General features: G+C 48.8%; 1 protein-coding gene across 4 annotated transcripts in view; it reads left to right on the top strand.

Annotated features, from left to right (window-relative positions):
- The window catches only part of LOC115078331 (CD276 antigen-like), a 31,691-nt gene extending 18,020 nt beyond the window's left edge, over positions 1-13,671 (top strand). Inside the window, exons 3-5 of one of the 4 annotated variants that reach the window (XM_029581212.1) lie at positions 8,403-8,747; positions 12,015-12,371; positions 13,073-13,671. In XM_029581212.1, coding sequence (XP_029437072.1) covers positions 8,403-8,747; positions 12,015-12,371; positions 13,073-13,170 — 800 coding nt within the window. In that variant the 3' untranslated portion in view covers positions 13,171-13,671. The remainder of the gene's footprint in view (positions 1-8,402; positions 8,748-12,014; positions 12,372-13,072) is intronic. The other 3 variants (XM_029581211.1, XM_029581214.1, XM_029581213.1) reach the window with 3 other exon arrangements.
- Positions 13,672-13,952: the final 281 nt, after the last annotated feature.

Genomic DNA, 13,952 nt, shown 5'->3' with positions numbered 1-13,952 from the left:
TTCTGCTCCTTGCTGCCCCTGCCAGAAAGCTAAATTCAGCAATAGAGCCCCCAGAGGGGTGTGTGTGTCCGTGTCTGTGCTCGGTTAGAGCCTGCTGATTACCCCACAGATGGCCCTCCTGGACCCTTTCTGGGCTCAGGTCTTGCTGCCCTGCTGTCATGGCCTCCCTGAAGCCTTTGATCCACTTTTTCTTGGTCTCCTTCTCTCTGTCTCCTTTCTCCCTGTCCTGGTTGCCTCCGTGCGAGTGTTGGTCCTTGACTGGTCCAGGATGTTCCCCTTCCTCTGTTCTTCTTTTCCCTTCCTCTGTTCTTCTTCTCCCTTCCTCCGTAGCTTCTTGTCCTGCATTTTCAAGTTATCACCCCAAACAACAATGCAAAAACAGATTTCGGAGGTAATAACTGGTATACGATTAGAACAGCAGTGCTTCAGCCTGGGTTGTTGGCGGCACTGCACGTGCTCTGGTACCAAACAGACTCCAACCAGGTGTTTGTCCCTATTCTGGCAACCTGGTTTATTGTAAGAAGTAAACTTTTCTGAATCCTTGGCTGGACCGTGAGCTCCATGGAGCAGGGACCCGTGCCATCCGTATAATGCTAGTAGCTCTATAGAAGTGCTAGGTAGCAGCAGTTGCCCTAGTAATTTCAACTCTGCCGGCGCAGAGCCCACCACATCCCTCTGTGTGGCCTTTTTGCAGAAGTTCATTTCCTGCTCCCTTGCACGGATGTTTCCACCAGCCAGAGTCCCGCAGGGAACGGCAGCAGGGCCCTTCTGCGTCCGATCCCAGATACAAAGTCCAGGCCGTTTTATGGCAGAATGCGCAGGGAGTGAACAAACTCCCCAGGCTTAGATAAGCCCTGAGTACAGGGAAGAGTTTAGTCCATTGTGAATGCTTTTCACAGGAAATTATTCAGCAGATTCAAGTGTGGATTTAGACTTCTAGAATTACAGAAACTCCTCTCCCAGGGAGGAAGTCGGCAGGTGCCAGATTGCACAACCCTGTGTTAGAAATTAGCTTAAGACACCAGGATTTTCCTTCTGCTCTAAAAAGAAAAACAGAAAAAAAATCCCCTTTGGTCCCTAATGTCCACAGGCTACAAAGCACCTCTGTTTAATGTCTAAATCCGCAAGCGATAGCAGAGTCAGGCAGAGGTGTGGACAGGTTGAACTGCACAAGCTGGCAGGGTGCGTGACTACGTCTCTTTTCTTCAGAAATTGATAATCGGGGTCAGCGATCCATTTGTACAACGCATTTCTTTCAGCGAACGTCTCTCCCCCAGAAGACGATCGCGTTTTGCATGCGAGCTGCACTGCGGGAGGGGCCAGGATGCCGTAATTTTGAAATAGAAAAAGAAATAAAGATTTTCAGATACCAGACCAAGCGAGGGACTTAATAACCACGAACAGGCCAAACGCGTGTCCGAACGGAAGGGAATGTAACAAAGGGCCGACCGCTGCGGTCATCCTGCCGCCGCTACGATGACCCTCTTGCTGCGGCGCGAACAGCACCGGACTTTTTTCCCCGCAATCGTAATCCAGACCCTGCCTGGTCCCCTTTGTACTGACTCGGCTTCGTTTCCTCTTCTGTCCCCTCTGCGTTTTTTAAGATATGGACCTTAACGTGTCCTGTTCTTATACGTGAAACTGTTTGACCGCTGCCTCCTCCCTTTCGCCATCTATCCGTGAGATCGCCAAGCTTTTGAATGTTTATGGAAGAGGCTGCTGCGCTCCTCTGTGCCCATCCTTTGCCCCTTCCCCTGTCCGACCCCTCCCCATCCGTTTTCGGATGCTCTCTTACAGGTCAATCCAGTAAAGTGCGGCCGCGGTTACCCTGCTCCTAACCCGCTTTCTACCCACTTTTTGGCCGCGTTAGTCCAACCCGCGATCCACTATCTCCTTTAACCTACTCTTACCGCGTTCTTAAATCACCGGGTAACCCCTTCCGCCCGCGGCATGTATATCAGATGTAAACGAGCGAATTAGCTATTCCCTCCCATACAGTAACGCGCGCCCCGACTATCGCTTTTTTACCCTGCCGTTTTGCCCCGCGTTTAACCTGCTAATTTACCGCCTACCCTTACCCCTGCGTTAGAGGCAGGGGTAAGGGTAGGTGGTAACTTTCCCCCAGCCCTGGCCGCGTCCATGGGTGCTGGTCTCCGGGACAGCCCCAGTCCTCTCCCCTCCTCCCGAAGCAACGAAAGCGGAAAAAAGCGAAAAAGCGAAGAGAAAAAAAAAAAAAAGAGAAAAAAAAAAAGTAGCAAGAGAGAGAGGGGAGAGAGGACGGGCAATCCTACGCTCGGGATTGCCAGTCCTCTCTCCCCTCCTCCCGAAGCAAGGCGCGAAAAGCAGCCTTGCTTCAGGAGGAGGGGAGAGAGGACTGGCAGTGAAAAGCAACGAAGCGACTTACTTTTTTTGCAGCCCCCCTCCGGAGACGGACATCGGCGAGGAGGGACCGCGGCTCCCCTGCCTCCAGCTGCCCACGAAGATGGACGCATCGCACGGGCGGCAATTGGGCCGCTCAAGATGTGACGTCACGACGTTTGGCATCACGGCATGTGACGTCACGTCTTGAGCGGCCAATTGCAAAAACCGCTTTCACCCGTGCAGGCATCCATCTTCGCAGGCAGCTGGAGGCAGGGGAGCCGCGGTCCCTCGTCGCCGATGTCCGTCTCCGGACGAGGGCTGCAAAAAAAGTAAGTCGCTTCGTTGCTTTACACTGCCAGTCCTCTCTCCCCTCCTCCCGAAGCAAGGCTGCTTTTCGCGCCTTGCTTCGGGAGGAGGGGAGAGAGGACTGGCAATCCCGAGCGTAGGAGAACCGTCCACTTCCTGGTACCTGTCATTTGAAATGTCATTTGAAATGAGATACCGGCATGTCCGTGAAGCGTTAGGCCAGCGCACCCAGGATACTGTATAGGCGCTGTATAGCGCTCTATACAGTAAAATGGGTTGCGCGGGCCTAACGCTTCACGGACGCTTCTTAGACGCAGCTTGCATTTGCAAGCTATTTACATACAGTATCGAGCGGTAGGTGAACCAGACTGTGCGTGCGGCAACCGCGGGTGCGCCGGGCACTAACGCAGCTCTCCCTACCGCTCCTTACTGTATCAGCCTGTTTGAATCTATTTCCTAATTCTGGAATATTCTTGTTCATACGGATATTCCTTCCAGTCTTACTAAGATATTATTTCTCCCCTTAAAACATCTTTCCTACTTCCCCAGAGCAAGTGTGGCGTCTCCCTATGCGGTTTACTATGTAGAACAAATTCCTTGCATTTATTCTCAAGGAAGTCCATTTCCTGCTATTAAGTTCACTTAGAGAACAGCCACTGCCATTAGCAATGGTTACATGGAATAGACTTAGTTTTTGGGTATTGCCAGGTTCTTATGGCCTGGATTGGCCACTGTTGGAAACAGGATGCTGGGCTTGATGGACCCTTGGTCTGACCCAGTATGGCATGTTCTTATCTTCTTATATTCTTATGTTCTTAAGGATGGAAAATCAATATCCTTCTGTAAAGAACTCGGGAATTTCCAAATACTTTCTCCCCTCTTCCCCTCAAGATTAGTTTAAAATCCACCCAGATGGAAGCAAGGTCTGATACTGCGGGGGAACTGGTTTCCACCGAAAGTACCCATTAGGAAAAGCTTCTTGGGAGACTGGAATAGAATCGATTTTGGGACCAGGGAGGCGCGGGCCTTCGAGACGAGCGAAATCCTCTACCCCCGGATTAAGGACCCTCCAAATATCTGAAACTTGGAGCTTTTGGCACAAGAGGGATACTCCCTTCCCCTTTCTATTCCCCAGGCTTTGCCTGCTGGGAGTTCTCCCAGCAGGCAAACGACCCTGAACGCAATTAAAATCCCCGGCCAAAAATAAAAAACTTTGGTACAGGGATCACCAGTAAATTTAGAATGTGGACAGACAAAATCCCGAACATATTCATTAGGCGCATAAAGATTACCAGCAGTGATCACGTTCCCATTGATTAAGAGCCTGCCCTCCGGGTCTTGAAGTTTATCTTTTCAAACAGCAAATTTGTAGACTTATTAATAAGAATGGCCCCCCGCTTCCCTGCCTTTAGCTGCAGAGAAATCACATGAGCTCCCCGTTCCCAAACCAGTTCTTTACTTTCGGTTTCAGAAAGGTGCCTTTCTTGTATTGAAGCTTTGTTCCTGTTGAGCAATTGCACCACCTTTTTTGTCTTTTTTTTTTCCTGGGGAGCCTGATCCTATTTACATTCCAAGGCAGAAGTCTAGAAACCTCACCCATTGTCCTGGCTCCTTTGCAAAATCAGAAACTCAAATCTCCAAATCCACGTGGGAGGGCACCGGCCTTGCCCCACGTTCGTGCCCATTTTATCTAACCCTCCGTAGAGATACTCTTTCAAATAATTATTCCTCCCGACACAGACCAAGGAAATCTGCTTAGCGATTAGCTCCCCTTCTGCTTCCAAATTTGCCCCATGCTCTGTATCTAAGAGCTAGAGTCACACTAAGTGCGACCCGGTGCACCCCTCCCCCCATGTCTAAGCATTAACATAATCCCCCAAAAAGCCCAAATATAAAATGGACTCTGAAAACACCCCGGCCGTCCCAAAGCTTTCCACAAAACCAAAAGCAGAGCTTCTGTACTGATTATTCCGAACTAACGAAACGTCCTGTAACAAAAGGTCAGCCTCCTCTGGTGAGACCGATGCATCTACATCTCCGACCTCACTGCAATCAACCAGAGCCAAAAAAAAGGGAAAACAAACCAAGGAAGCTGCCTTCATTTCGAGTATAATCTATAAGAGTTAACAATAGTATGGCCTCCTCTTGGACAGCCAACTGGATTTTTGGGGTTTGTTTTTTTTGTTTTATCCTTTATCTACAACTTCCAAGCGTTGCACACCAGAAATGAAATGCGGGATTCATGGAACAGAGAGAGAACTTCCCAACTTTATGACCTTGCTCTCGATTTCATTTGGAACAGCCGGTTACCCTGAGGATCTGGTGTCGCTCCAGCAAAGACTTCCAGCTTGCAGGCAACGAATCCACAAATTTCTGCGCCGACTCGGATCCATCTTTCCAGACATGAAGTTTGGCAGAAAATTGTAGCGCGAGGCGTACCCGTTTCGCCACCAGCCGCGCACAAACGGGCCCGAACGCCTCCTCTTTGGAAGCCACCTGCACGTAAAAATCCCAAAAGAGCCTTATTGGGCTACTTCCATGCAGCTTGCTTTCTTGAGGCGCGCCAAATCACCTGCCTGTGGTCCCGGTTCCAACGCGCGAGCCTGTGCTCGCCAGCTTTTCTCTGTCGCAGTCTGTGGCCCCCGTTCAATAGCCAAAGCCTCTTTTAGGTCTGACAGACCTAGGACTTCTGGGAGCCGTTGGAATTGTGGCAGGGCTTGGTGTTTTTCCAGCTCCTCCGGAAAACCCAGGAAATGCAAGTTATTGCGGCTCCTTCTATTTTCTAATTCATCTATTTTACCTTTACGCGTTTCTGCCCGATTCTCCAGCTTTCGTGCTTTACTCGCAAGCGCCAGCGACTCGCCTTGCGCCATCAAGACTCGTCTTTCCAGTGCTTCCAACCATGGTCCACATTCGCTGATGGAATCTTTTATTCCTGAAATTTGCACTGAAATCTCCTCTAGTTTTATCTTTAATCGCTTCCGTAATGGCTGTCTTAATAGGCCTTCACTGCCGCCTCATCAATAACAGCTTGCGAAGAGCTGCCCATTGTCAACACCATTTTGCTCTCAATAGGCCTGTCCTTCCTTTTTGTCAGACTTAACTGGCATGCCAGAAGGAGATTTCAACACATACCTGTCTGTGTTCATAAAGCTTTCTCACCCCTCTAACTTAATAATAGTTTCGGGGAGCGAGGATGTAGTAGATATTCAGGCAAAGGAAGGGATGGCACCAGAAGCCCGCAGAGCAACCTCCTCCCAGGTTCTCCACATCACATGATCTCCGTGCGATTTCTTTTTATTGGGTGAACCGTCACTGCTCATTTATGGGACTGTATTATACTGATACATTGGTTTCTCTGCCTTCCTTCCTGCCCTCCTTCCTTCTCACTTACCTGTTAGCCCTTCCCCCTGTTGCTATTGGCTCTATCTACTCATGTGACCAGCTGCTATTGGCTCTACATACTCATGTGACCTATTTTGGCGACCTTTTCAACTTTCTTTAGCATTTCCGATATTCTACTGTAATTATCAGCAGTCAGCTATTTGTTAAACTTCTTTCTTTTCTTTTCGGGTATTTGTTTGACCTTTTCCTGGGCGGCTGGTATTATGGTTATTAAATCCCTTGCTGGGCTTGTATCTGAAGATCTTTATTTCTTTCTGTATTTTAATTACAGTATCCTGCTTGCGAAACACAATCGTGTTGGGGGACTGTCTTTCGCTGACCGTGATTATTGAATTCTGAATAAAAGATACATTCTGTAAGGGTTGTGAGCCCTTGTGCTGTGGCAAGGTTGATGCAGCCTAGTATGCAAACCTACTAGGCCTCCGCCGACAGCTGGCGAACACCTGGACTGAAACAAGCTGGAACTTCGCCTGAACCAACCCCCGTTCCCTACAGGCTGAGCCCTTGGGTTCAACCTGCAGCAGGATTTAGGTGGATCCCAGGGGTAATCCAAGAGAGAGTCCAGAGTCCGGCCAAAAGTCAAGGCAGGCAGGGTGAAGTCAGAGTACGAGGCAAGGTTAGATCGAGGTGGCGAGAAAAGGAGTAGTCAAGATCTGAAGCTGAGGTCAGAACCAGGGAATCAAGCCAAGATGGACAAGACACAAAGGATGAAAGCAGGAGGAGACAAGGCGAGACACTGATAAGGCAGGTTGACAGGGTGAGGCAACAGAGATAGGGCAGGTACTGGGCAAGGTGAGACTGAACAAGATAAGGCAAGACTGGATGAGGCAAGGCTGGAAGGATGGATGAGGGTAGGCTGGAACAGGACCACTGCAGCACAACCAATTAAGGTAGGAGACCTGTTGCGAAGGTAACTTGCTGGAGCCACGGCTGGGTTTTAATACCCAGCTGCGTGATGTCGTCATGTGGTACTGGCCATTAAGTTTCCTGTCTTGGGGCCTTTAAGGCGCGCATGACCCTAAGGCTGGCACGCCTAGGAAGAGAGGGTAGTATTGCCACGGCATCCTGCTGCGCGGTGGTTCAAGGAGACATTCAGGGCCTCGGCAGTAAATGTAACATTCATTCTCTCTTCCAGCTTGTGTAGTTCGTTTTTTGTTTTTTTTTAAACTTGTTTGCACCTCGCTTTATTATTGCTTGTATCTCTGAATGTGAGGTTAACTGGATCCACTTCCTTTCTTTAACTGTCTAAATCTGGCATCACTAGCAGTATAGTGTCACCAAACACCATATTGGGACATCTCTAGATAATGATCGCAATTCACAAATCACCCCATTCTTCAAGGTCTACTGAAAAATTACAACTAATCATTCCCCCCCTGTCATCTGCGAAACTATCTGCTACTAGAAATAGAGCCTTCTCGATAGCAGGCCCCATAGAATGGAATTCTATGCCAAACTACCTAAGTTCTATCAGAGATTCCAAAACTTTCAAAAAAGAATTAAAAACTTGGTTGTTTAGACAATCATTCACAGACTGTTTCGAATAACCTCAATCCTCATCTTGAACGCTAATACTTCAGTAATAAATATCTCCTGAATTTAGGTGTAATTTGTATACTGTTTACATGTTATACTCTGCCTATGCTGAGTTGTTATAATCATATCTTTATGTACTTAGTTACAAGTTAAAACTTTGTTTCTTGTATGAATTTGTTACAATGTAAACCGGGGTGAAGGCTTTTCAGCTATACTTCGGTATATAAAAGAATTTAAAAATAAATAAATAAATTGGAGTCAGTATTGGGTCAAAGGGAAGATTGTCCCCCTACACCGTGCTGGAACATTGAGTCAGAGGAGAATATATCCCCTAACACCATGCTAGGGGCAGTGGGTCAGCACAGGCTCAGAGGGAAGAGTGACTTCTTAACACCGTGCTGAGGCATTGGGTCAGTCCTGGTTCAGAAGGAAGAGGGTCCCCTTACGCCAGAGGGAGGTGTAACCCCCCCTTAACACCAGGATAAAATGTTGGCGTGATCTTGCCTCACTGTCCCCTACTACCATCTCCTCCTCCTCCTCCTCCTCCTTTCAACCTTTATTTCCCATCTAGGAAGTTGTCAGGGAGCCTTGAAAGTTACTGAAAATTGTAAAGAATAAGGAAAATCATTGGGTTAAACCATGTGCTATGCCCCCTCCACATCTTCTGCTCTTCCTATCCTCCTCTGAGGTTCCTTTCCAATGAGCAAAGTCTCCCAGTTTCTCATTGCAATCAAATTGACACTGACCCCCCCCCGGCCCCCCCCCATCTTCTTGTGTTTTTTTTTCTTGAGCAGGGCAGCTGTTTAAGGTGGACACTGGAGATAGCCCACTGGTGGCCCACGCTGGAGACAAAATCACTTTGCCTTGCCACTTCTTTGCCGAGGCAACTGATGACTTGATTGTCCAGTGGAACTTCCTGGGGCAGACAAACGTCTACCTGTACAGCAAGGGAAAGGAGGAGCTGGAGCACCAGGGCTCCCAGTTCCAGGCTAGGACATGGTTCAATGCCTCGGGGCTACCTGAGGGCAATGCCAGCCTGGTTCTCAGCAACATCAGTGTCTCCGACGAAGGCAATTACAACTGCTTTGTGAGTAACAGCCTGGACCGAGGAGATGGAAACGTGGCGATGCATGTAGTGGGTAAGACCAGGGCTCAAGGAGTCCTCACGTGGCTAAAAAACTAAACAAGCCTTTGGGTTGCCCATTGCTAACTGCTCAGTGATGTCTGAGTCCAATGCTGCTCAGCTTTTGAATCAGAATTCTCCTGGATCTTCTTTGGTAGACAACACGGGGTTATCCCTCTTCCTCTTCATGTGACTTTCCATCACCTCTGTTCAGTGGGTTTGAGGGTCCACAATGCTCTGTGAGACCTTTGCACCTTCTAGCAGTGGATCCTCAGCAGCCGTTGCACTGTCTTGAGTTTCAATGCTGCAGTCGCACCCCCGCTTCTGCATTCATTCTTGGGAGTGTCTCTTCCACCCCACCCCCGGTGCATTGGAGGTTGAGACCTTGACATCCTTTGCCGTGGCTTGTCAGCTCCAGGTTATGGGGACGGCTGCAGGAACATCTGCTCTGGTCTTGCAGTATAGCTCAGTGCCGAGGCTAGGCTATGGCCAATATGGCCACGGTCGTAGACGCTGGTGGTGCTGCAGCCTCTGTTTCTTCTCCCCTGCTGGCAGGCCTTCAGCTCAAATAACCGCAAGCTGCTCGGAGTCCTTCCGCGGCAGGAACTGCACCGGAATGAAGCGGTGAAGGCGCTGAAGGACGGGAGAGAGTCTGAGCACGCTCTCCTTGCAGGCCCCGCCTCCCACCAGGAAGGGGGCGGGTCCTGGAAGCAGAGCATGTGCAGACTCTCTCCCATCCTTCTGTGCCTTCACTGCTTCATTCCAGTGCAGTCTCTGCAGCTATAAGACTTGGAGCACCTTGCGATTATTCAAATAAAAGGATTGCTGGCAGGAGGGAGAGAGCAGGGGTGTCCTGGACCATGGGAAAGAAGAAAATCAGAAGGCCAGTTCGGGCCTGGTCTCCCCCCCCCCCCCACCTCAGAGGCGTGCTGGGAGGAGGACCCAGGCCCTGAAGGGATACTGAGTAGAGGGATGTGGAGGAACGCAGAGGAAGGGAAATGCTAGGGGAGGGAGTGGAGATAAATGATTGGAAAAGGGGGAGGGTGGAGGAGAGATGATGGGGGGGGGGGGGGAGAGGACAGAAATTGTGGGGAAGAGGGGGAGATAGGTAGTGGGGGAGATGCTGCAGGGTACAAGAAAAGGGAGAGAGATGCTGGAAGGAGGGGGGGAGTGAGGAGATGGGGAGGGATTGGTGATTAAGCAATGAGGTGGAGGTGGAGAGCTAGAGGGGGAAATGAGGGGAGAACTGAAGGATGAGAGAGGGGGAGGGGTGAAATGTATCGGTGGATAGCGAAGATGAGAGAAAAAGGCAGAGCAGAGAGGAACTGAAGCAAAATGAGAAGGGAAAGATCAATGTCAGACAAATGTAGGGAGGAAATGAAGAAGACTGAGTGAGGAGAAATAGAAAAAGAACCCTGGAAAAGGAATTAGAGGAGGATAACGAAAGGAAAGCAGAAAAATAGAGACGTTTAGAAAAATAAAATGACCAGACAGGAAAGGTAGAATAAAACATTTCATTTTCCCTTTAGTGACTGGATGAAGCCAGCTTTGGGAATGTGCATTCTCTTAATATTTCTGCTTTGCTCCGTGCAGGAGAGAGTGCAGTTACATAGAAATGACGGCAGAAGATGGCCCATCCAGTCTGCCCAGCAAGCTTCCACAGTTATTTTTCTCTCGTACTTATCTGCTACTCTTGGCCCTTATTAATAACTTTTTGGTTCTAGTTCCCTTCCACCCCCACCATTGATGTAGAGAGCAGTGCTTGACTGCTTCTAAGTGAAGTAGCAGGCTTAATTGGTTAGGGGTAGTAACCGCCGCAATAAGCAAGCTACTCCCATGCATATTTGTTTACCCAGCCTGTGCCATTCAGTCCTTGTTGGTTGTTTGAATATAAATCATCTTTTCTTCATTCCCCCTGCCATTGAAGCAGTGTGCTGCACTGGATATGTATTGCAAGTGAAGTAGCAGGCTTAATTGATTCAGGGGTAGTAACTGCCGTAACAAGCAAGCTACACCCATGCTTATTTGTTTACCCAGACTATGCTATTTGTATTTCTTCAGAAGTGCACTGCATGCTTCTTCGGGGTTCCCATTTCAGTTTTTATCTGAACCTTTAACATTTGCGATCCCTTATTCTCTGTTTTGGTTAGGGAGCATGCGACCGTGTTGAGGGATTCTGCTAGCGAGTAGTTTCTGTGAAAGTATCTGTTGCAGTGCCGTTTGTGTTTTTTCCCTTTTGGGAGGCATATGTACTTGGGTGTTTTTAGGGCCTGGTGTAATATTTGTTGAGCTCCCTTTTTCACAGCTAGGCCTGTTGCTGTTTGAGTCCTGGGAGTCAGTGCTGTTTTTTTGGCACGACAGGTTTGCTAGATATACGTGGGACACACTATTCTAGGAGAGATCTCGCCAGCGGCATGATTACAATCCTACGTTCTGCTGGTTCTGCCTCACCCTCCGCATCCCATCATGTCTCTGGTCCGAGCCGTTGCCTTGTCGCAGCTGCTACTCGCCGTAAGAGAAGGCTTGGGGGGGGGGGATGGCCTGCGCAGAGCAGCAGCTGCTATTACCCTGGAGGGTAGCCTGCATGGAGCAGCAACTGCTACTAAAAAAAAAAAAAACCAAAAAGGAAGGATCATTTTGGTCTTTATCTGCCATCACCTACTATGTTACACGGTTTCACTCCCTATGTTGGGGGGCGGGAGGCCCTCTAGAAGATAAGGATGGTATGTTTGAAGGGGAAGCGGTTATTGGTTGTAGAGAGAGGGGCACAGGGTGGGGTGGCTGGCGGAGGAGGGGCGATGTTTGTTTGGTTTTGGCCGGGGGGGGGAGGGCGGGAGGGAGATGTAGGATGGTTGTGGCTAGGGGGGGGAGGGGATGCACTGGGGGATGTTGATGGGGGGGGGGGGGTGGTGGTGACAGAGGAGGCTCACTTTTTTTTTCATTTGGCCAGGTCCATAAATAATTATTAGCCAGATAGATGTCTCCACCGCTTAAATTCTGGGAATGAACCATGTGGAGTGGACTTTCCTGTTCGACAAGTTGCTGGGCTGGATGGACCATCGTTCTGACCCTGCGTGGCGCATCTTATGATCTTTTCAGGGACTGGAAGGAGGAGTGGGTCAGGCAGGAGGTCTCCTAGGTCCCTCCTGAGGTGTGCAATGACCCTGCCTGCAGCTGCACCCTGGAGTACTGCCCTCTTCTCTGTGCCGTCGGCCTGTCACTTCCTCTTCTCCTCTAATTGCTCAAAATGACATCATTTTCTCTCTCTCTCTCTTCTCTCTAGTTCTCTATAAGAAGATCAGTGTGACCTGCCTGCCCCTTCACTGGAATCTTACCAGCCCAGGCGATAACGTGACCCTGCTGTGCCAGGCGCTGCGAGGATACCCCAGGCCCCAGCTGAAGTGGAGCATCAACGGAACCTCGGTACCTGAATCGGGAGGGGACACCACCCGGGGACCGGACCAGACCTTCTCCGTTCAGAGTCAGCTGGTGATCCCGGCCCGGTTCATCCGGCAGGCTGAGTGCACGCTGGAGAATCGGCAAGCGAAGGAGGTCCTGAGAGCTCACCTCAGCAGCGACTGTGCAGCCCCGGACGGAGACGTGACTATGAAGCAAGTCTGCGTGGCATGTGGCCTGCACGGTACGTGCGACTTCTGGAGAGCTCTCTGTGAAATATCGGCGCTGCATTTAGCCGTTTTTTTTTCTGAGACGGGTCTGTGGTTTCAGAATAGCCCCACAGCTTTTACGGAAGTGGGTGGGGCTTTTAGGATCTGCGGCCCCGCGGAAAAGAAGAGAGGATCGCTTTGGTGTGTCCTGTGGCCAGGTTCTCCCACAGTTCAGCATGTCACAAATGAATCACCTTGAATTCAAAACAGCATCATATTTGATAACAATAAAGAATAGCTGATACCATGTAGTCTTATAGATATATAGAGAGAGACAGAGAAAACCTCATAAACAAATGGCGGGCTTTATTCCATTAGCCTCAATTGCCAATTATATAAGTGTGCAGTCACAGGTAAGTATTCGGACCGTCACAGATGTTTTAATTATCGGTTTCTCTGCAGCAAAATTTTTTTAAAAATTATTTGGCATTTTCAAAATTTCAATATTTTAAACCAGGTTATATTACCAGTACCCAGGCAGTGCAGTAGTTCTTATTGTAGCAGAGTATATGCAGCTAGGATATCAAACTGGCCCAACATGGCTCATGTTTCTGTCAACTTCATGAGGCTGCTCCACCCAGTTACATTTTATTTACGCCGTTATCTGAAGCAGGAAGAAAAGGACAGGGATGATTAGTGATTCCGTGTTGGGTTTTTTCCCCCGCTTGTTTTTCAGAGCCCAGCCCCCAAGCTCACAAAGGCATTATACTCTCTGTCACCCTGGGGGGTTGGCTACTGTGCTTCATCGTCCTCCTGATTATCGGATGCAAGTAACGCCCCCCGCACGCTGACATCCACCACCGCAACCCAACGGGGGAAGGCACAGGGCGGGCTCTGTTACCGAGAAGCACCTTTTCTCCAGAGAGAGGAACCCGTGCCAACGCCTCCATCATCTTCTGTTGTGTGTTTTTTATTGATTATATGTCTTTTTTACCTACAATGATAGGAAGAAAAAAAAAAGAATTAAAATAACAGTAAGTAATATGAAAATACAAAAAAAAAAAATCTCCAATCGTGTCAGCCCACATTATTTGGGAAAAGCGCATTCAAAGAAAAAACCCCCCAAAAGATAACAATATCGAAGCGATAATTATTATAGAACCACGAGGAAATCAGCTCATTCTCTTACTTATCGTTGCTTAGGACTGCATACGCACCCAGCATCTTATCACTTAAGAAACGACCTAGATGTAATGGATCCGGAAAAGTAAATTAATTATTTTGGTAGGTTACCAATGGGAATTTGAGGGAAAAGCTTGCTCTAATCCCTAGAATCCTTTGCTTGAAAGAACGAAAATGTTTCCTATGGGCCTGAGGAGCCCGCGAAACATCAGGGAAGATCTGGATTTTTTTTTTTTTTTTTTGACCACAGAAGGAAAAAATCTTTACATTGAAAGTATTTATAGAAAACCAGATCCTTATCGTGCTTTAAAGAGAGAGAGAAACTAGCGACGTAGCTCTAGCTGGGATATTATGAGTAGAATCCTCTAAAAGGGTTAGAAATCCCTGTTCTTGCTAAGACATCCATTCGAAAGAACAGGGGCCAAAAATACAGT

Source organism: Rhinatrema bivittatum, chromosome 16 (genome assembly GCF_901001135.1).
Source record: "Rhinatrema bivittatum chromosome 16, aRhiBiv1.1, whole genome shotgun sequence".
NCBI classification, from domain to species: Eukaryota; Metazoa; Chordata; class Amphibia; order Gymnophiona; family Rhinatrematidae; genus Rhinatrema; species Rhinatrema bivittatum.
Note: the sequence above shows the minus strand (reverse complement) of the source record. Positions and strands in the feature narration are given on the sequence as shown.